General features: G+C 38.3%; 1 protein-coding gene across 2 annotated transcripts in view; it reads left to right on the forward strand.

The window, feature by feature from the left end:
- Nucleotides 1–24,756, forward strand: part of LOC149173853 (uncharacterized) — a 188,164-nt gene that overhangs the window by 121,082 nt on the left and 42,326 nt on the right. For both annotated transcript variants that reach the window (XM_089424756.1, XM_089424757.1), the window contains exon 4: nt 17,828–17,898. In XM_089424756.1, coding sequence (XP_089280882.1) covers nt 17,828–17,898 — 71 coding nt within the window. The remainder of the gene's footprint in view (nt 1–17,827; nt 17,899–24,756) is intronic.

The raw sequence follows: 24,756 nt of genomic DNA on the forward strand, positions 1-24,756 counted from the left end.
AAAGAACGGACTTTCAGCTGTCTAAAACAATAGTAGAACTGCTAATACAGTTCTGAGAATACAGTTTGCCACAAGAAAATGCCGGTCTACCATAAGAGTATACTTATGCAATGTCAGATATAATGAAGACTGTCAGGATCACAAAAAAAATTTCCACTGATTGGTAACCCACTGCTAGCAATCAGAACCATACATACAGCAAATACAAATTTTGAAATACGGACCCACATATGCTGTCTCAGTTTCAAGCTTACACTGCTGGTAAATACCACGGATATATTTGGCCCACAAAACAAATACGCAGATCTGAAAAAACGATCTATGCTTCCGGTAACCACCACGGATGTATTGGCCCACGTGAGCTTTACGTCACGTCTCAGGTATATACGTCTCAGGTATATACGAGTTTGAAATACGTGTCACGGTATCACGTCTCAGTATATACGTCTCTTGTCTCAGGTATATATCTCAGGAATGAACCACGGTTTTCAAGTATCCACGGTTCTACAGCATAGATTAACCACCTGCGAGATTTATCACACACGGATGACAGGATACGTTTTGACGTATTACAACAGGTTACGTATCAGATTAAAAAGCACGGGTTTCAGATCAGAGTTTGACTGAGGCAATATAACGGCATTTGCACAGGTCATAGCACACGCGTATATCCACGCGAATTACAGCATTGACAGCATTTGAGAATAACAGGTTTCAAATATATCCACGGAATGAGCCACAGTTGGCAAACATATATTCACGGATCGGCAGAATATATCCACGCGTTTCAAAAAAAAATATGTATTGACCACGGGTTTCAAATATCTATCCACGGGATTGAAATATAATGACCACGGGTTTCAAAATATATCCACGGGTTTTAAAAATATATATTAGCCACGGGTTTCAAATATCAAGACGCCTGTAGTGATATCCACCTCTTATCTCATAGCATAGCGGATATAACAAAAAATAGTGTGCATTTTCATCTACGGGATTTTGACAGAGTTAAAATGAAAACCACGGGATTTTGACAGAGTTGAAAAAACCACGATTTTGAAACCACGATTTTGCCTGCAGATCGAATTTTCAAACCACGACTCTGACTTTCAAAAATGAGTTTTGAGGGAAAACACCTGGATCACGATTGCTGAGGAATTCCACGTTGTGGTCGAGTAGCCGCCAGGCGAAGACGAAGATAGCCGGATTCCGCTCCCATGAAAACAGTCACCGCCCCAAAGTTATTTTCTTAAAAAAATCATGCAAGGGAAGAATCCATTTCTGTATCGAGATGGACGACTGTAAGCTTTTATCACAGCGAGCAAAGCCGAGGCTAAGACTCAGTGAAGGCTGCCTGGCTTACAGAGGGCTCGACCTTAGAAAGGACTCAAGAGATTGCGATGCAGATAGAATTACTGTTTCAAGAAGAATCTCTTAACCTTGCTCTGATACCATAAAAGAATGTTCAATGAATTAATTCACATAGAGCCAACAGCTCAATGATAATACAAAGATATTTACAAGAATAGAAACATTAGGTTTCTATGTAGAATATCGAACAAACAGTTTCATCTAAGAAACTGCTAAAAGAATAAGAATAGAAACATCTAAAAGACTGAGCATTACTAAATAGAAATATAGAGATATATTCTAATAGATCTTGAACTGCCCGGTTCTTAAACCACCTTTCTCCGGTCTGTGGAAGTGAGGTAGCTTGAGCTATGCTGCTTTCATTCACTGTGAATTGTAAGTCTCCTATCTCCACGTGACCATCCTTTTCTCTGAAGGACCTTGCAAAGGCCTTTGTCACCTCCTTATGGTAGCCTTTGAACTTCTGTACGCATTGTAACCAATTTGCCTTTTGTAATGCCTCCTTGACCTGAGGATAACCCTCCAAAAACTTTGAACCTTCCGGTTCTGCCCTCAAGAGCTTCCCCATTGGCTTTTACGGCTCTGTTCTATTTGAAACACGGCTTCAAAACGGCTTCACACAGTCAATTCACGGCTTTGGTTTCAGAACACGGCTTCAACAAGGGTTTTACACAGTAAATTCACGGCTCTGTTCTGGAACACGGCTTCAACAAGGGTATTACACAGTGAATTCACGGCTCTGTTTTGGAACTCGGCTTTAAAATGGCCTTACACAGTGAATTTACGGCCTCAACACAGTGGATTATGGGTTCAACTTTGAATACGGCCGTAATAGACCTCCACTGGTGTTTAGAATTAGCGGAGAGGGAAAAACAGAGTATGGTGAATGGCAGCGTAGTGAGCACAGCATAACAGAGTGTGGTGAATGGCAGCGTAGATGGAATGAAACATATGAGTGGAAATGGGAGTGAAATGATATGAGCGTAAGAGGGTAGAAGGGTTAATGAATGAACAACGGCTATGTCCTTAGATCTCGGCTTCGAAATTACACTTGGCTGCATGAGTTAATGTCGTAGAGACGTAGTACATTAGGTTACGTCACCTAAGTACGAGATCTTAATGAAAGAAGCAGCCGCAAGTGAAATTTGAAATCATGGTAATCAAGGACTGATAGTCGTGGATGATACGTGGGTATATGGTCTCATGGCTGGTAATCATTACACTTAGTGGCAAGAAACACAACTTAGAAAACTTTGCATAATGGAATAACTGTAAGCTTAGGATTTGAAACATACCTCAGATTCCCGCTTAGATTTGCCTTTGATAACTTGCCACTTAACCCTTCACTGACTTATGACTGTTGCATGATTATTTTCCATTTATTATTGATGACTATTGCTGTAGAGAAATTTCAAACAGACTGTGTTTTTTTTTTATGCAGGTACAGAGAGCTGCGGAATCATTAGATGGCTGCAGAATCCTCAGATGGCTGCGGAATCTGCAGTAGTAGCCTCCGACTGCACAAAAGCAACTTTAGTTGTAAAAAAAATGACTTTATTGATGAGATGGAGTGTAGTGGGTGGATGGATGAATGAAAACAAATGAGGTGGAGTGAAAATGAATGAAATGGTGGGTGAAATGGTGGTGATGATGAAATGAAATGAAATAAGGGAAGAAAGAGAGATTTTTTTTTTTTTTTTTTTAGAAAACATGAGGTGTCAGGTGACCCTGATTTTCACCTCAGGTTTTCTGTATGAGACTGTCAATCAGAGATTGGTTTTCAGGCTCATACATTTATTCTTTTTTTTTTCTTCTTTTTTTTCAAAAACCAAAGCTTTAGGTTGATGGAGGAGAAGAATCTTTCTCTACCAGCCTGATTGCAGAATCTTCTTTGAACAATTTGACAAACTCTTTTTTTGAGAATGGCTTCTGGTAGATTTTCAAGCGGTGGTCATTCACAATAAGAGGAGTATGAAATTCATCGATAGTTTTTACTCGGACTGCTCCATTGCTAAAGATTTCATCAATCTCATATGGCCCAAGCCAATGAGTTTGAAACTTTCCTTTGAAGTCTTTGAATTTTGAATCAAACAATAGAGCCCAATCTCCTTTCTGAAACTTTCTTTCTTTGATATGACGATCAGGCCATTTAGACCTTTGGTGCTGAACTAGATCGGTCCTTAGAATTGCATCTTGTCTCATTTCATCTAGCTCATTTAGCTGGTCCATTCTGTGTCTTTGAGCTTCTGAGAGGCTCATTCCCAATTGGACTGCCATCTTGAAGGTCTTGATTTGGAACTCAATAGGAAGTAGGACTTCCTTCCCATAAACAAGTTCATAGGGAGAATGTCTTGTTGTGTTCTTCCATGTGGTCCTATAGGCCCATAAGGCTTCAGGGAGCCTTTCTGCCCAATCTCTTCTATGAAGATGAACAGTCTTGGTGATAATGCCTTCAAGAACTTTATTGGTAGATTCCACTTGACCATTGGATTGCGGATGGTAGGGAGTAGATGTTCTGTGCTTGATCTTATATTCCTCCATCAGCTTCTCCATCAAATTAGATGTAAACTGGCTGCCTTGATCTGTCACAATTTCCCTTGGGACACCAAAACGAGTGAAGATATCCTCAAAAAGAAATTGAACAACTGAATTTTCAGTGGCAGAAGACAATGCTTTTGCTTCCACCCACTTAGTAACATAATTAGTACAAACCAGTATATATTTCTTTTGCTTTGATGGTGGATTAATTGGTCCAACGGAGTCTAGAGCCCATTTCTCAAAGGGTTCGATGCATACCCGAGGCTGTAGAGGCATTTCATTTGAAGGAGTTGGTTTCCCAACTCTTTGGCAGCTGTCACACCTTTTAACATACTGCTTTGCATCTTTAAAGAGAGAAGGCCAATAATATCCTAGAGAAAGGATTTTATAGGTTGTCCTCTTGTCCGCAAAGTGCCCGCCGCATGGTTCATCATGACATGCCTTAAGGATGTCAGGCATTTCATCTTCCCGAACACACCTTCTGATTATACAATCTGGCCCTGTTTTGAACAATTCATTAGAAATCCAAGAATAATGTGAACTCTCCCGAATGATTTTCTTTTTCTCATTAGGAAATAAGTGTAGAGGAAGTTTCCCTGTAACAAGATAATTAGCCATATCTGCATACCAAGGTGTCTTGGTAGTCACTGCAAACAAGTATTCATCTGGAAACTTATCTTCTACTGGAGAATCCTCATTAGTGTTTTGGATTCTAGACAAGAAATCAGCCACTGTGTTTTGCTTTCCAGGTCTATCTAACACAGTAATGTTGAATTCTTGCAAGAGTAAAAGCCATCTGGTAACTCTACCATTAGTGACAGGTTTGTTCATTAAGTATCTTATGGCAGAGTGATCAGTATGGACAAAGGTTTCATAGCCGGTTATGTAATGTCTAAACTTGTTGATTGCATGTACCACAGCTAAGAACTCTTTTTCTGTAAGAGTATAATTTAACTCAGTAGGAGTCAAATTCTTACTTGTGTAATAAATGGCATAATGGATCAAATCCTTTTGTCCCAAAACAGCTCCTAGAGCTGTATCTGAAGCATCAGTAGAGATGTGGAAAGGGAGTTTCCAATTTGGCCCCCTTAAGATGGGTGCTTCAGATATTCTAGACTTTAAAGCTTCAAAGGCAGATTGACACTCAGGATCCCATTTAAACTCACAGTCTTTGGTAAGCAATTTGAAAAGAGGAGATGCTATTCTAGTGAAGTTTTCAATAAATCTTCTGTAATACCCAGTAAACCCAAGAAAACTTCTAACATCCTTTTGGCAATTTGGAACAGGTAACTTAGAGATGACTTCAACTTTGGATTTATCAACTTTGATCCCATCTCCTGAAATATGATGTCCTAAAACAATCCCTTCAGTAAACATCATAAAACACTTTTCATGACTTAAAGAAAGATTTGTTTCCTTACATCTTACCAGTACTTTTTCCAAATTTTCCAAAGCTTCTTCAAATGTATTACCATAAACTGTGAAATCGTCCATGTATACCTCTACACAATCATGAATCAGATCTGAAAAGATTCCTAATACAGCCCTTTGAAATGTAGCAGGTGCATTGCACAATCCAAAAGGGAGTACTCGGTAGGCAAAAGTTCCCCAAGGACAAGTAAATGTGGTTTTGTCTTGATCTTCAGGTGCTACCTGAATTTGATTGTACCCACTAAAACCATCCAAGAATGAGAAATACTTTTTACCTGCTAAAGTGTCTAGTACCTGATCAATAAAAGGTAAAGAAAAATGATCCTTTAAGGTTGCCTTGTTCAATTCTCGATAATCAATGCAAACTCTCCATTTACCATTCTTTTTGGGCACTATAACCAAGGGAGAAACCCATTGGCTATCTGAGATGGGGTAAATGAAGTTTACCTTGAGCAATTTCTGCAGTTCTTCTTTCACAATTTCCCTAAGGTTTGGATTCATCCTTCTTTGTGGTTGCCTAATAGGTCTGCTATTCTCTTCAATGTAAATGTGATGAATACAAGTCTTAGGATCGATTCCTTTCATGTCAGTGTATTCCCATGCAAAGGCAGTGGAATGTTTTTGCAACAGTTTAGTTAATTCTTCTTGTTGTGGTCTTCCCAAGTTTTTGTTAATGTTTAATGTTTTTCCTGGGAGGATTTCAACTGTAGAACTACCAAACTCTTCCATTGAGAAGAGAGACATTTGTCTAGAGGAGAGATATTCAATGTCTGCATCTATCTGAAAATGTTCAAAGTCATATTCTAAAGATACTTCAAAATTTTCTAATGTATTTAGAATTTGACTATCCTCACTGATCTCAGAGATGGTTAGAACTGGTTGTATAGTATCTTCATCCTCTACCAATTCATCTTCTCCTATTTCTGTTATAGCTTTTGCTGGGGGATACAAGTTGAACTTCTTGGTGGAATTACCATCTGATATATACATGTCTCCAGACCTACAGCTTATGAAAGCATCAGCTGTGGCCAGCCAAGGTCTTCCTAAAATAAGAGGATGCCCTCCTAGATTGTTCTTGGGAGTTAAAATCATAAAATCAACAGGATATTCCCAAGAATCTAGAGAGACTGGAATGTCTTCCAATACACCATCATGTTTAATGATTGATCTATCTGCAAGCTGCAGTAGAGTGGGTGTAAAGAGAAGGTTAGGAAGCTTTAACTGATCCATGGTCTGTCTACTCATGATGTTGATCGCGGCTCCTAAGTCAATCAGAGTATTTGGGATTTCAACCCCATTAATATGAGTTTTGACAATAGGGCTACCGGGATCTACATACTTTTGCATGGTAATCTTACCCATCATTATGTCTGCAATTTTTCCAACTAGATGTATCCTTTTAGTATCTCTGGTTCTTTTTACTGTTTTCTTCAAACTTAACTCCTTTATTGTCTTCGCTAGAATGGGAATTTCCTTAATGGCCTGTAACAAGGGGATCTTGATACATACATTTTTCAATTCATCTAGGAAGTTATAGTCAGGCACCCATATCTGCTTTTCCACCCCTTTATCAATTTGCAATCTTTCAGGAAAGGGAGGTGTAGCTGTAGGTGTAGGTTGCTCAACTAGGGGAGTTGTAGAGATTGATTCTTTTTCTTTTTCTTTTTGGATATTTTGGGTTTGAAGTGATACTTCAGAACCTTTATTGACTTTGAGAGATTCCTCCTCAGAAATGCTTGGTTGTTGAACACTTGTGGAAGGTTGATCTAGGATTCTACTTGATCTAAGTTGTACTTCATTAAGAGGAACAACCATATAGGTAGGGAATGGTTGACCTTCCATCATGTAAGCATTTTGAGGGTTCCTATTATTTGGATTCGGTAATGGCTGAGAGGGAAGTTGATTGGATTTCTGCTGGGATTGAAGTGCTAATTGAGAACTTTGATTTTGTGGAGGAGGTTGTTGTTGTTGAGGGTATGGCAATGATAGTTGTTGACCTTGGTTTGGAAGTTGTGGAGCTTGCTGATTCTGAAATGATGGAGGATATTGATAGAATTGTGCAAATCTCCCATAAGGATTTTGCATGCTTTGCATCCACGCTTGGAAAGCATTTTGAGGTTGAGGCCAAGGTTGTTGCCAAGGATTCCAACTTGGTTGGGATTGAGAATTCATAGAGTTGTTAAACCCTTGATTCTGTTGTCCTTGCCAAGGTCTCCTTGCAATAAAACATAGAGATTCGAGTGTATCTGGATCCTCTTGAAAGACTGCTTTGAGGCCAAGGATTGAAGGACAATCCTTGGTCTCATGAGTTTCTGAGCAAATTACACATGTTTCTACAACGTGTGCATCTAAGGGACATTCCCTTAAAGCATGTTTCTTTCTACATTTCGGGCAAAAGATAGCCAAATCTTCAGCTTCTGCTTTTTGTTTATTGTGAATCTTAAGGGTATCAAGTTGTTCACTAAGACTCCCTAAGATGTCAGTTTTAAATTCATCAAGCATACTGCCGATTTCAGCCCTACTTACTGATCCTGTTGCAGATTTATTCGCCCTAAGGAGAGAAGGATCTCTAGGCCCTTTTTGAGTTTTTGATTTGCCCCTTGAGAGATGGATACAAAGTTCTGCTATGTCATTGAGAGAAAGTTGAGAAATATCCCCTTTCCCCATCATGTTTAAGATGTCTATCCATTCATCCCTGATGGCTTTTAATAAGAGGGCTTTTAAGGTCTCTTCATCCAAGGTATTCATTTTTGCTCTTTTCAAGTTATATTGAAACCTTTCAAGTAAATCTTCTAGACTCTCATCTTCTTTTTGTACCATTTTAAAAACCTCGTCCTTGTGATTAGTAGGCATGCAATAGTCTAAATACCTATCCAAAAATGTCTGTTTCATCTCATCCCAAGTCCTAATGGATTGAGTGAGTAACCCCATGAACCATTTCAAGGCTTGATCCTTCAGTGTTGAAGGGAACAACTTGAGTTTCTGAGAGTCATCCAGGTAGTCATAAGTTCGACACACCACTTCAAACTCAAATAAGAATGTTTCAGGGTCCTCAGTCCTTAACTCACGGAAGTTAGGGAGGACAGATGGTGATATGTTTTTCATAGTGGCTCGGGAATCCTCATTAACAATGGGAAACCCAAATGAATTATCCCCATTTCTATTTCCTCCTCCTATGGGACCTCTACCTCCATTATTGTTATTGTTATTTCCTCCTCCTCCTCTACCTCTACCTCTACCTCCTCCTTCTTCCTCTGCCATGATGATTCTCCTAGGGATTTCAAAATCTTCTGGTTCCTCTGCAAAAGGTGAATGAGAAGAGATTTCTCCTTCTTCTTCAGATGATTCCAATTCCTCAATTACAATTGGTCTTCCTGTAGGAGAAAGAGAAGAGTCTCTTCCTGGTTCAAACTCAATAGAAGGTGTAGGAGAGTCAACTCTTGGCTCTTGAATTCCAGGAATTCTAGGACTAGGAGTTTCGGTTGGAGATAAGGGGGGTGTCTCTTGTCTATCCCTTGAAGCAGATGGACTTGTAAAAATTGAACTTCGAGCTCTAGCTAAAAACCGTCCTCTAGAATCTCTAGTTCTATGCATGTCATTTTTTTTATTTTTTCTTCAAGTCAAGTTAATAGTTCTTTTTCTGATCTTCCAGTTCACTCTAGGTGCAAGAAGAGAGCATACTCAAGAGACTACTAAATCAATAACTTTCTCCTTTCTGATCCTCCAGATCACTTTGAAGTGCAAGAGGAGAGCATACTTGGATAGGTTATTAACTTCTTTCCTTGAATTTTTTTTTATGTTTTTTTTTTTTCTCTAAGTATGGCTACTTAATTTCACTTCCCCGGCAACGGCGCCAAAATGTTTAGTCAATTTAGTGTTCCTAAATTGATGTCATTAATTGTCAACCCGGGGCTCGTAAGTTGATGAAGTGAGGGTGTACTATATGTACTTAAGTAACTTTCTTAGAGCCTTTGTCGTTTGGGGGTGTTGTATCTTCCTAAGATGGAGTGATGATTATAGACAGATGAGTGCAAGTGTGTGAAAAGTGAGTTCTAGATGAGTGAAAGTGTGTGTGAAGGTGATTTCTAATTACTTGCTGAATTTGTAAAGGAAAAGAACTTGAAAGAAATGAATAAATTAAAATGACTTGAAAGTAAATGACCACGTTCTAATGGCATTAGTCTCTATCCATACTGCTGCAAATAAAAGAAACAAGAAAATCACTTCAAGGATTGATGTTAATGATTATCTCCTCCTAACTCCCTGCTTCTACCACATAGTACTGCGTAAAACACGATTAGGAGGTAGCTGAAGACAAATCCAAGAATTGATAAAAACTCTAATCTACTCTAATTGACAAATTGTAACACTACTAAGCCTTTTCCAACATACTGCTTCCTACATATGTGATTATGTGTAACAAGTGGAAAAAGTATTAGTATCACAAGCCAAGACTACTCAAATACAAGCTGCAATTAATTAGTGTTCTGTTCTCTTGAAATATAAGCCATTCATGATAAAGAGAGCATAAATTAGTTAGCATCCAACTTGTAAAACTAAGCTAAAACTAGTCTAGAAAACAGAGTAAAAAGGGCAGCATTATGAATAAGACAACTGCAACTACCATTAGATATTAAAGCAAACACAACACACTTAATCCCGGGTGAAAACCTGCAAAGAAGTAAATCTGATCAGTGAAAATAAAGGCTGCAGCAATAAAGAGAAATCAAGCTGTACATAACTCAAGAAAGGAAATTCTGTTTGTAAAATAAAGAAATTGCAGAAATATAAACATGAAAATACTTTACAAGGCTAATACGAACAGGGGCCCTCCATTCATATTATCCACAGAAAACTCAGATGCTCTTAAGACTTCAAAACAACGTTTCCATTACTTTATATGCAGAGATACATAATCAAAAAGTGCTGGAACAGCTCTTATAAAAACAGAGTTTGAAAACGTGCCAAAATTCTCACAAATACATACACTACAGCATCTGAAAAGTTAACATCAGCGTACGCAGACGCAAGTATATATAGGCATCTGCAAGATGGCCTAATACGTAAAGCATAAAACAGAAAATAACTGAAAAGCATGCGTATTGAAGGTGCAGTTAACACGTCATAGGTTTCGTGGTCAAGCTGGAGGTCCTGGTCGATATGGGCAATGAATCTAACATTAGATCATGTCCCCCACGGCTTTCAAAACACGGACAAGTCACCTTTTCCACCGACGTGATCAAACAGCTTACGTATCCACGTTAAGCTGCCTTTATTTGACCAAAACTTGACCCCCTTTGACCGGAGGTACAAATGACGTGGCCGGCTGAACTGATGGCACAGGAACCTCGAGCACGTATATTCCAACATGCCCACGTGGCTCATTCTGCAAAATAGCACGTGGAACCTTGAAATCAACAAAATGGCTGCGGGGTCATCAGATGGCTGCGGAATCAGCAGAAAGTTGCGGAATACCTGCAAGTATGTCAAAAACTAAACAAAACAATCACCCATTAGCAAAGCTCACTTGATCATGTTTAATGACAACTAATGTAATGATCTGGGTGGAAAATGAGGCAAAAGAGAGAGGAAAGTGATGAAAACAGTAGGTAATGATGGATGATAAGGTGTAAAGTAGGGACTCTACACCTGGCATGATTAGCTGTTAATCTTGCTTGGTTAAGTTCCATATCTTTAATAAGTTGAGCCTGATTAACCTCTGTATTCTTGATTACTTGAGCTTGATTTAACTGTATGTCTTTAACCATCTGAATCAATTCCTTAACAAGATGCTTATCGTTGTCAACACTGATTTGAAAACTTGTTTCTGCTTCTCCACTATCATGGATTTGTCTTGCAATGGTACAAGTGGATTCATCATGAGAATTGTCTTGAAATCTTCTGTTGATAGTTGAGTTCTTTACAAGATCACTTTCACTCTTTTGCATAGTACTAGGGGCACAAGGCGAGTCACCTTGTTTCATATATCTATCCTTAAAAGCATTGATGATGTATTGTAAAGAAGCGAAAGAATCCTCAGGACAATTACGAAACCAATCCATAGCATCACCTTCTAAGGAAAAGGAAAAGAGACGTATCTTGACATCTTCATGATTATATTGTGAAGGAAGACAATATCTGGTTATTATATGAGTAACCTTGCGGAGATGCTTTCCAACAGTGGCTGAATCACCACTCGAGAACAAAGACAATTTATGAATAGCCTCTTCCGGCATATCATGAAGAGTATCATCCATGGTGACCTGCGTAAAGGGGGGAAAGGGAACATATGTTTGCTCACGAAAATAAAAAAGATCCACAAGAAGCAAGCTTCTAGTAGAAATTCTTGAAAAAAATGAAAGAAATGGAGTCGCCACTTGAGCATGAATCTAGCTTTCAGATTCCAAAGGCAGAAACCGAAAGGTTTTTTGAGAGAAGCAGATGTATATTAGGGAGGGTTTCTTGTCTAGGAGTAAATGGATGAATAAGTGGAGTTGCCACCCAAATAGGAAGTCAACTGAAATGTATAGGTGCTAAAGGTGTAGATGAAAGGATTAGTGAGATGACGAAAGATATGGTGATGAAAAGATGAAGAGATGAAATGGCGCCAGAAAATATGGCATTGATTAGACAAAAAATGATAAGAAATTGAAAAAAATGAATGAGATGAACGAAGATAAAATGTCGTGAGGACCATTGACAAAAAAACTCTATCCCCGACAACGATGCCAAAAAATGTTCTCACAGAATATCTAGGCACCGCGACAATGACTCAGATCAGGGGCTGTCATATTGATCCCCAATCTCTCCGTTTGAGTTGTCTCCCAATAGTAGACTAAGGGGGTAGACCTTATGAAAATGGAACGAGCGAAGTTTAGTTGGGAACCAACCAATCTAGGAGACACAGTTAAGCAACCAATACTTGTTTAGATTGCGCAAGATTTTGAAGAATTCAATTTGATTGGAGGAAAATGATACGAGTGCCTTGTGGAGTCAACTATCTTGCAAAGGAAATAAAGGCCAAGTAAGGGTTTCCACATACATTTGTTGTTCTGATGTGTTGCTTATGTCATTGTTGTGTTAAGTGGTTTGAATTGTTTTATATTGTTAAAATTGGCCATTATATTAATTCACCTCCCGCTCAGTATAATAGTAATTCCAACACACTTAATCTTGTGGATTCATTCATCAATCACTTGTATTAGAGATGTGAGGAGTGGAGTGCACTAGTCACTCTTTGTCTTTATACTTTTCATTGTATTATCATTTGTCTTTGAGTGCTAAATGTCTTGGAGAAGTTCAAGGGTAATTCTAGGCTTAGTGTTTCACACTAAGAAGACAAGGAAGGCTAAGGTAGGCTAGGGTATGTGATGAGCTAGCAGGTAAAGAAGCACTGATCTTGTAGCTCTTGTGAAAAAAGTGTCAAGTACACACTCATATTGAGAAGGGGTAGGGTGAATTAGTATAATACAGTTTCTACTTATTTAAACATTCATGAACCATAAGAAAACATTCACATATGAGATTTATTAGCTTCAAAATATGGAACAAAAGATTTATTTTCAAGAGAAAACCACAAAATTCTTTTTGTAATTCTTTGTGGGCACCAAGCTACTATTACAAATATTTGTAGGTACCAACATATTGGATAGACCAATCCCCATTGTTGCAAATACTCATAGGCACCAACCTACTAGAGACACGAATCCCCACTGTTGCAAATATTTCGTAGGCACCAACCTACTAGAGACACCAATCCCTACTACTGCAAATATTCGTAGGCACTAACCGATGTCACCGAGTTTGCTTACCGCTTTCGCCTTCACCGGGTCTACTAGCTGCTTCTACCTTCAGCAAGTCTGCTTGCTGCTTTTTCCTTCACCAATTCTGCTTCTCCTAAAACTTGTTGTTTTTGGTCTCTTCCTAAGAACAAACATGTACATTATGCCATGTATCCAATTTTGTAAATCTGATTCCGAAATTTTTACTTGAGGCACTTCTATGTCTCCTCGGATCTTTGAAATTTTCACAGTCTAAAAAGTCCCTTTGTGCTCGAGATCATTGTCATTCTATTTGCAACCTGGAAGTGTACCACCTAACATTAGGCATTATAGATATCCATGTGCACAAAAGAGCGAGATTGAGCGTATGGCTCATGAAATGTTAGCGGCGGGCATCGTTCATCCTAGTCGGAGCACTTTCTCTTCACTAGTGGTGATGGTTATTAAAAAGGATGGTTCATGGAGGGCATGTCTAGATTAGAGACAACTCAACAAACTGGCAATCAAAGATAAGTTTCCTATTCCTGTCATTGATGAATTATTAGATGAATTACATGGAGCAATTTTCTTTACTAAGTTGGATCTTCATTCTAAATATCATCAATTCAAAATGAGGCAAGAAGACATCTCCAAAACAACCTTTAGAATAGATGGAGGTCATTATGAGTTTTTGGTTATGCCATTTGGACTTACAAATGCACCTTCAACATTTCAAAGCTTCATGAATTCTATTTTCAAACCTTTCTTTAGAAAATTTGTGCTAGTATTTTTTGATAACATACTAATCTACAACAAATCTTGGGAAAAGCATGTACAACACGTTGACAGGTTCCTGACACTATTGGAAGAGCGACAACTATACGTAAAGCCTTTCAAGTGTGCCTTTTGGGTTCAAGAAGTTGAATATTTGGGTCTTATTATATCACAAGATGGTGTTAAGGTGGATCCTAACAAAATCAAAGCTACGAGGGAATTAGCAATCCCTAATACCTTGAAGAAACTTAGAGGATTCTTAGGATTGATAGGATATTATTGCAAGTTTGTCAAGAATAATGGTCAAATAGCAACACCTCTAATAAAATTAAGGAAGAAAGAAGCATTTTCTTAGACTAAAGAAGCAACCAAAGCTTTTGAATAACTTAAAGAAGCTGTGTACAACTTGTGTCTTGGTGACACCTGTCTAAGCATAAATCTTCATTGCAGAGTGTGATGCCTCAAGGCATGGCATTGTTGCAATTTTGATGTAAGAAGGAAGGTCCCTTGCCTTTGAAAGCAACGAACTTAAAGGGAAGAGCTTGCTCAGACCCATCTATGAAAAATAAATGTTGGCCATACTACATGAAGTTAAGAAATGGCGTCCATGCCTAATAGGAAGACACTTCAAAATAAAAACAGATCATGATAGTCTGAAGTAATTCTTGGAGGAAAATACTATCCTCAAAAGAGCTACAAAGATGGGTCATAAACATGTTGGGTTATGACTTTGAAATTATCTACAAAAAGGAAAAACAAAATATTGTGGTAGATGCACTCTCAAGGAAAGAGGAAGACAAATGGTTTATTATGTGCTATTTCCATTCCATAATTTGATTGGGTGGAAGAAACAAGGATAGGATGGCAATGAGATGAGAAGATATGCAAGATCATTCAAGAGCTACAAGAGGACCCCGATGTAGTAGAACAATTTATGTGGAAAAATGATTTGTTATGGTATCAAGATCACTTACGCTTATGTAAGAATTCTTAGCTCAAACAGAAGGTCCTTTTGGAATTACACACTTCTCCTTTCAGATGACATTCAGGGTTCTTGAGGACATACCATAGGATCAAGAAAGACTTTTTTGGGAAAGTCTTAAAGCAGATGTGCAATAATTTGTGGTAGAGTGTGTGGTATGCCAACAAAATAAAGGAGAGACTGTCAAGACCCCAGGGCTCCTTCAGCCATTAGCCATACCAAGTCGACGATGGGAAGAAGTTTCAATGGATTTTATTACAAGTTTATCCAAATTTGAAGGAAAGAGTGTCATTATGGTAGTGGTAGATTGAATGAAAAAGTATGCCCACTTTTTCTCTCTTTCTCATCCTTTTAAAGCAAGTACTGTGGCAAAAGAATTCATGGAAACAATCCAAAAGCTACATGGAATACCAAATATTATTGTAAGTGACAAAGATCAAATTTTCACTAGAAATTTTTGGAATATCAAATGAAAAAGTATGCCCACTTTTGCTGTCTTTCTCATCCTATTAAAGCAAGTACTTTGGCAAAAGAATTCATGAAAACATTCCAAAAGCTCCATGGAATACCAAATATTGTTGTAAGTGACAAAGATCAAATTTTCACTAGAAATTTTTGGAATGGATTATTTTCTGGTTTGGGTACTCAATTGGCTCACAACTCATCTTACCATTCTCAATTTGACGGGCAAAATGAGATTGTGAATACATGTTTAGAAGGATATCTATGTTGATTTGCATATGATAAATAGACACAATGGGTCAAATGGTTGCCCTTGGCAGAATGGTGGTATAACACATCCTTCCATACCTCATAAAAAATGTCACCATTTATGGCACTTTATGGTATCATCCTCCATCCATCACATCACCCTTGAAAGGGACTATAAAGGCTCAAGTAGTAGAGGACCACATACAACACCAACAAGAGGTTCTCAAACTATTGAAGGACAACTTGGTTATGGCACAAAATAGGATGAAACAACAAGCATATCAACATCACAGTGAAAGGGAATTTGAAGTGGGGGATTGGGTATTTGTGAGACTACAACCATATAAACATATGTCCCTCAAGCAACAAAAGAAGGACAATAAATTAGCTTCGAGGTATTATGGCCCCTATAAGGTGTTGCAGAGGATTGGAAGTATGGCTTACAAATTGGAGTTGCCTCCATCTTCACGTGTACATCCAATCTTCCATGTTTCTTGCTTAAAGAAGGTAATCGATGACAAGATCCTAGTCCAAACTATTCTACCAAAGATTAATGAAGAAGGGAAAATAATACTAGAACTAGAAACAATTTTGGAAACAAGGACTAAGCAACCGAGAAGTCAAGAAATTATTGAGTACCTACTAGTGGAAGAAGTGGCGTGAGAAGATGAGTTGTTCATTCAGAAACAACCACATATAGTCAAGTGTTGAGGTAACACTTCTTTGAAGGTGAGGGGCATGTTAAACCCTATATAAGCCCCTTGTTAACCAAAATACCTCTTTTTAAGCCCTAGATATTGAGCAATTACATTTCTATTGTTATATTGTTATGTAGGCTAGAACCCCTCATGGTCCCATTTTGTTATAATTGCACCCTTTGTCTCCTATATATACACTAAGGATACCTAGTCTTAGAATCATCAAATATTGTCTTGTACATCGTATTCATTGTAGAAGGAGGTTTTCCCCTCTAAGAGGAATGTAATTGTTGGTTTCTTATTTTTTTTTAAGGCGCAAGGATAATAGCTAAAAAGGTCTTCAAATATAGGGTATCCAAAATGGGCATCAAGAGTCGAAGAATATTTCTGACAATCTCCATCTTGCAATCTTTATCTTAAATATCTGTAGTCTCCCCTTGTATTTAACATCAATGCCAACAATATTTCGAACAAAAAGAAGTCTAGGGCTTTGGAAATCCTAGTGCTACTTGTTATGCTTGTTAAAGAGGAGTAGAGATTGTGATTCCTTGCACACTTTTGGGATGGAAGTGTAGCAACCAAGGAGGATCTTTAATGAAAAAATAGCTAATGTAGGAGATTTTCCTAGCTAGGAGTTGGTGGCTAGGGTTTAGAAAGCTGGAGTACCATCTTGTGATAAGCTATGAGTATGTACGTGTTTTTCATTTCTTATATATCACTTAAGTGTTTCAACTGTTCAATTACTATGTATTTGTAGATTTGATTTTTAACTTGTGTTTTATCCTTGATTGGGTCAATTCTAGAATTGTTTTTTAGGCTGATTTTACATAGCAAAGGGCTGAAATTGTTGAAAGATTTAGCGAACAACCATGTTCAGCAGTGGTTGTTTGACTTCTACAAGATGCTTCATCATAAATGGTAGGCATATCTTGTTCAGCTACTTTCAACAACTCAAATGCCAAAAAATAACATGAGACATGGGTTGTTTGTTATGAATTTAATAATCTTATTACATTGCTTAATAAGCTCTGTGAATGAAGAAACATCCCTGTTCAACTGATGCACTTCAAGGTTCAATGAATGAATCTTGTAAGAAGTCCAAAAGATACAAGGATACCTAATTTCAACCGTCAATCTAACAGCTTAACAAACATGTGCATTCTTTGTTATTACTTTCAAGTTTTACCATGGACTATCAAGCTCTCTCAATTATTTCCATGAATATTTTGGCAGTGTTTTCTATGTGCTTCTCCTGTAAGGATCTGCCTTGAGCAATTATGAACAATGACACGGTCCATTAAATAAGCAATGGCATTTAGTAGTTGCCTACGAGAATGATCGGGATTCGGAACATATAATGATTAGTGACAAGTTGTTATTTGATCAGAATTGATGAATCCAGTCAAGTAAAAGTAAAAACTAATGGATAATGAAGATATTTCTTTTACTCTGTTTATTTGTAAGGTAGAATTTTTGCATTTATGGCATGTCCATTCTTAGTAATATAACTGCTTTGTTTTAAAGATAAAGAAATTCACTGAAATTGTTCTCTGGATGAACAGAAAGTGCTTGTAGGAAGCCATTATTAAATAATGTTGAACTAAGTGAAATGTGCAAAGGAAGTACACCTCAGGTATGACACAATGGCTGCCATCACAAGCACATTTTTGTTACGTAGAATTACTAGAGAATTTACATTTTCATAGTTTTGTGTATTTGGTAGTTTATTCAATATTCGTGTTCTTGCAGTTAGCTTACTTTCTATATGGTATACATGTAGTTTTACAAGAACCATATTTTTGCGAGGGAGGTTTCTGGGGATAGAAATGCATTTTAGCAATCCAATCATGGTATTAGAATACATCACAGAGACGTTGTTTAGGAATTTCAAGTGGGATTTCAGTGAAAAATTATATTATTATTTTCTGAATAATTTGTAAAAAAATTGCATTATTTTTAAATTAACTTGCATTATATTTGTAAAAATGTTCTTATGTACAATATAAAGGTGAAGATATTTAAATGACTATCCTGATAATGTGGGGATGCCAAATAATGTTGAACATTGGTTTTCACCCAAAGTTACATGAGTTTAGAGTAATGAAAATGAAGCATAGTAATCGGAAGATACGCGTATGTGCATCACTTAAATAAAGAAATAACAATATTCAGGGGGACACATAATGGCATTGTGCTCTTATTCAATACAATAGTCAATTTATGTTATGTACACAAGATTAATAAAGATTGGGTTATTAAGTACATAAGATGTACATGCAAATAAATATTATATAAGTTGTGGTTTATGTTGGCAATCGGTAGCTAGTTTTGTCATTTCTTTAAGAACTCAGGAAATCTTGCAGTCAGTCTTGAGTAGGTGGTTAAATTTTCAACTCATTATAGCAGATCAGTACTCAATGAATTTACCCTATGGCTGAATTGAAACCATTAAGAAACACTAGTAAAACTTTAGATTTTCTAAAACTAAGAGCATAATAAGGAGTTAGATATTGTATATCAGAATTTCTGATCAATCTGGTAAGTGAAGTAGTGTACATCTGAGAAATACTTAATCTGCAAATCAAAACCAGCAAGCTAGAAATCTGTAGCAGCAATCACATAAATTTTCATTAACACAGAATAATTACAATGACTACTAACACCCCAAGTAATGCACCCCACATGTGCCAAGAATAGGTAGACACATACCAACACACACAAAGCACACTCCTCTGGGTAACTCCTCAAGCAGTGCATCCCACATGTGCCAATAATAGGTAGAAACATGACAATACACGCAAAACAGACTTCTCTATGTGGTGGCCATGTTATCCACCAAAAGTGGGTAACCCCTAGAAGAAAAAATTTCTCCCCTTTGGTCAGCCAGCCAGCCGGCAGGCCTACGATGATCCACAAATAGCTTTACTTCAAAGCTCTCCACCTATGCTCCGGTCAGTGTTCTCTCCCATCTATCATACTTCTTGAAGGTAGGTAGGTCCAAACCTAGGGGCAATAAGATGATCCACAAATAGCTTTACTTCAAAGCTCTCCACCTATGCTCCGGTCAGTGTTCTCTCCCATCTATCATTACTTCTTGAAGGTAGGTAGGTCCAAACCTAGGGGCAACAAGAGATCGACTGCGAGTGTCACCTCAGCAGCATTTCTCCAACTATTTAGTGGTAATTTAAAGTTTAAACCGCAAGGGATGCTTTCCCATATAGATCAGTTAAGGATATTCGATGAGAAGGGTTCAAGGCGATGAATGAGGTCTACTGATTGGGATAGTGTACTGGCAGAGGGCTAAGATACTCTCTGTTGGAGAATGCAACTAAGTTCAGTCTTCATAATTTGTACCATTATATATTTTATGTTAAAAGCAAAAGAAAATAAAAAGAAAAATTATTATTATTTTTCTAGATAACCATGTTCTTCATGCTTCTAGGTTTTTGAGTCAAAGGGTCAAAGTCCTATTTGGACCTATCGTAAAGAAAAAGGAAAAATGATTTTTAAATATGTAATTTTGGGTCAGAAACCCCTCTAGGTGCCAAGTCGGCCTACATTTCAAGTCGCCCTTGCCCCAATGGACATGTCTATTCACACCCCATTAAACTATATAAATAGAGGGAAGATGGAGCTCATGTGGACACACACACTGTTGGTAAAAGTTGTCATTGATGTCAATATTCTAGATGCATTGTGAAACAAACCCTAGGAGCAAAACTTGTGTGCCAAATGCATTGATAAAACCTTAGGTGCATGGATGATAATGGGCTTCATATACTAATGATCAACTCTATACAACTTGTATTTACCTGGACTCTAAGTTGGAATAATGATAGAGTGGAATCCCTCTATACCTATTGCATTGTGACCTCAAACAATGATTCTAGGCTGTGTTCCTCCTTTAACTTGTCTCACTTGCTTATAGTAAGACAAGATTTGCTGAAGATAGCAAAGAATCCTAGAATTAAAGGACAAGAAGAGCTAAGTACTGAAGTGTAGTCCTTGAAGGCAGAGTTGGTGGCAGCAAGGCTACCATATGATGGGGTAACTGATAATCTGAGTAAGATAAAAAATAAAAAGAGGCTTTCGATGAGAAATTGATATTGCAGCTCTCTAGAAATTTGGCACTTGAAGAAGATTTGTTGTCAACAAAGTCTTCTTTCAAAGAAATGAAGGAATCTGCTTCCAAGATTGAACAACAAACATATTTTGAAGAATTAGCTCTTAGCTGTTCAAATTTCTGATATGCAGACTCAGTTTTCAGACATGGCAGAGGAGAAAATAAGCTAATTAGCTGATTTACATGATCAGCTTTCACCCCTTGTTGAGGCAAAAGAAATTCCTTGGTGAGAAATGTTGAATTGGGAAGAGGACAATTGGTTTTAGAAAAAGAGCAGCTATTCCTGAAATGCAGAATAAAGGGGTTACAAGATCAGCCCAATGGCCATGTTGAAAAGTGTAACTAGGTTCAGTCTTCATAATGATGTGTAATTATGATTTTATGTAAATTGATGTAAAGAAGAACATAAATAAATTTTTGTAATGCTTGATTCATGGGTTTCATGATCAAGGAATTTTATTTTATAGTTAAGACTCCCATTGTGAGTCCTTAGGCTTAGTCATTGTTACCCACCATTTTGTGGGTGATATCCCTAGGAGATTTTTTTTTTTTTTTTCCAAGATGGTCCTCAGTGGGCAGACAACAACCCCCTGCAACCACCAGCTAGCTCACTGTGCCATTTCTTCGGCACATGAGCCAGCCATGTGGTCGGCTTAGTCATTGTTACCCACCATTTTGTCGCTGATATCCCTAGGAGTTTTTTTTTCCAAGATGGTCCTCAGCCGGCAGACAACAACCCCCTGCAGCCACCAGCTAGCTCACTATTCCATTTCTTCGGCACATGAGCCAGCCATGTGGTCTCTCACCCATTTGCCATGATCATATGTTTGAAGGTGGGCCTCCCAAACCTAAAGGTATTCTTGGTCATTCGGTAATTGAATATTGTAGTTTGCTTATCATGGACACTTCAGGGCATGGATTAATGGGGGGTTTCAGCGGAAAGAATGGGCTAGGTCTATGCTCTTGTCCCCTAGACCCTTTTTGGATATTAACCTTGAATTCTAGTCCCGTGGGATCTCTTTTACTGACCACTTGGCTTTAGGGATGGTATTTCACGAGAAACTCTGATTTTGGTTGCGTGGTCTTGCTCTCTTATCCACATATATTACCCCCTTTCCACTCATTATTACCCCTTCATCATTTCTCCCACCTGGGTCCACATTCCTCCAGTGGGTTCACATAAGGTTAGCTCATGCCTTCCCCTTGTCCACACCTTGGGTCAGGCTTGGAATGACGCTCCAGAGGTTGATGCAACTGAAAAGAAAGATAAAAGCATATTTGGCCACATTCAATAGGAAAATGTACCACAAAATGCAAAAGATGGTTGAGACAAACACATTTAACATGTGGGCAAAAGTCAATACATGAGCTCTACCCGATCATCATGGCCATCACCCTGGTTTTTACAGGTTCTATGAGCCTCCTTCATCATATAGGAACCCATGATAGTCCCAACCCCTGGTGGGTAATGAATTTCCCTACCTTAAAAGGGGGTATTCACTGCTATATCTTATGCATAATGCTCTTACCCCTTGAGCCCCGAGCAGTGAATCAAAGAAAATCATAAAAAGGCAAAAGGCATATAAAGAAGGGTAGAAAAATCAAGGTCAGGGCACCTCATGTACCGAGATTTCTCCCTCCTATACATTATAAACCCAAGTGCGGGCTTCCCTTTGTTAGCTACCCTTGTACCCCAGCATGTGGCCTAGGTTTGACCCTTCTCATCCCCTACTTCATTCACCTATTTGTCACATGCCACCAACTTTTTAAGGATGTACTTTGAACATATTATCACCTTTGGAAGTAGAAACCACCTAATAGGATACTTGGTTAACCCCGTTTGGAGTTTAGGAGACATTGGCACATCCTGAAGCCCATTATGGAAGGGCAGACTATTATGAAGTCCCCACCTGTGGTTTATGGGTGGTAATCTCATTTACTCGATTTCTCTAATGACTTGTATTGGAAGGCTAGGGGATACATTAGATCTTATGCAGGATTGCAGATGGTCTCCATCTTGGGTTTGGTCTCCCTATACGGCGTCCTAATCCTCCAGAGGGCTACATTGGCACATCTAGGGTGTGTGTTGAGAGCTATGGGCCTCCACAACAGTAGACAATACTCCATGGATCCCCAAGGATGTTCAGAGATTGCTTGAGATTCACCTATTGGATGAGGAAGATGCACCTGGTTCACCTTTGCCCAGTCGGCCGCACAGATGTACCATACACTTGGTAGTTGACCCAGGATTTGTAGGATGATGTGGCATCACCTACACCATCATCAGAGCTCTTGCAGATGATCTAGAAGCATCTTCAACTCATTTGGAGACCCATGAGGCTATTAATGTGCCCCCACACCCACTGGGAGCACCACAGGTTTATTGTTTGGACTCTGGAGAACAAGGGGCGAACCCCTTGTCTATCACTTTTGAGGGTCCTATTCTTCATTATGGTGCCTTTGGGGGGCCCTACGACATGTATTATTCATCATCTAGCCTCTTAAGAGGCTTATTCCTTCATTTGTGAGCTAGTATGATGGGCTTGTCACCAAAGGTTAGATTCTTAGCACATTATTTTATTTTTGGGGCTTTTGTAGGTCAAGGAGACTAATTCAAGCTCCTCATTAGTGTATTAATACAGGTGAGATGAGTTCATTTGCTCATCATCACTTTGGATGGGATCTCTCTTCTCTTTAGAGAATTTCACACTTTTTATGGATGAAGAATTGGAGCATGGATGAATTTTGATGTTTAGATTGGAGTATTTGATCTTGGAGCTTCTTTATTGTCAAATTATTTATGGTTGGATATGTTCTATTACATGTAAGTACACATTTTTAATGCTATTCTTGTTTTACTTTTGTCATATGCATTGAATGGGATTTTCGCTATAATAGGGCTAATTGCTGCATTGCATAATTGCAAATTTGTGGAATTATTGTTTCTATATAACATCTCTCAATGTTTGGGCCATGTATGTGAATGAAATCTCCTAGGGATAATTCCATTGGGGAATTTATCTTGATAAGCCATCTCTTTTGCCAAGCGAAGTATAAAAGCTTTGAGGTCTCTTCCTCTTGCTCTAAAGGCTAAGCGAAACACAGATTCAAAGTCCAGGTATTGGTAACTCCTCTTCAAGTGTTGTGGAAAACATGAGTATAACCTCTTCTTTCTTCAATCCTCGTACAACTCCAGGATCTCAACCAACCTTGGATAATTTTAATGAAAAGAAAAGGAAGAAGGTAGATATGGCAGTGAGGAGGTTTTGGTACCATAACAATCTTTCATTCAACTATGCAAAGTCTTATTTTTATCAGCCCATGGTGGATGCCATTTCAAGGGCTGGCCCTGGATACAAAGCCCCATCTTATAATGCACTTAGGGGGAAAGAGCTAGCTGAGGAGCTTGCGTGTGTCAAGGAACAATTGAAGAACATTAAAAGCTCATGGAAATTTATAGGTTGTACAATTATGTCTGATGGGTGGACAAATCAGAGGGGTAGAACAATAATAAATTGTGTTGTAGGTTGCCCTAAAGGAACCATGTTCCTAAAATCCATTGATGCATCTGAACATGTAAAAGATGCACATTTGATTTTTACATTGTTGGATGATGTGGTGGAGGAAGTTGGAGTTGCAAATGTTGTCCAAGTAATCACGGACAATGCAACAAATTATGTGGCAGCTGGAAGGTTGCTTTGTGCCAAATATCCCACCACGTTTTGGACTCCATGCATTGCCCATTGCATAGACTTGATACTAGAGGACATTGGGAAGTTGGAGTGGGTGCAAGATGTTGTTCAAGAATGCAAGCAAATTACCAAGTATATTTATAATCATGCTTGGTTGTTGAACCTTATGAGGGAATTCACATAGGATGAGCTTAGTCGCTCAACTGTCATACAGTTTGCTACAATCTTTCTTTCCCTCCAAAGCCTTTTGTATGAGTACCAAGCTTTGAGAAGAATGTTTTGTAGCCAACAATGGGTATTTTAGAAAGATAGCACAAAACCAAAAGCATTGTCTATGAAAGCACCTGTCTTTGGTGATAGTTTGTGGGACAAAGTCATTGAGATTGTCAGCTTCACTGAGCCCCTTGTGAAAGTCTTGAGATTGATGGATGGAGAGAAACCAGCAATGGGATATATTTATGAGGGCATGGACAGGGCCAAAGAGGCCATTAAGACTTTCTATAAGAGAAATGAATCTAAATATCTCCCTATATGGCGAATTATTGATTCCAGGTAGGATAGACAACTACATTCGCCATTGCATGCAGCGGGAGCATATCTCAATCTGATCTTATTCTATAATGAGGGGTCTAACATTCAAAGAGATCTCGATGTGATGAGAGGTGTCATGATATGC

Source organism: Pinus tabuliformis, chromosome 4_2, assembly GCF_031772625.1.
Source record: "Pinus tabuliformis cultivar Carrire ecotype Pingquan chromosome 4_2, CPIR1, whole genome shotgun sequence".
NCBI classification, from domain to species: Eukaryota; Viridiplantae; Streptophyta; class Pinopsida; order Pinales; family Pinaceae; genus Pinus; species Pinus tabuliformis.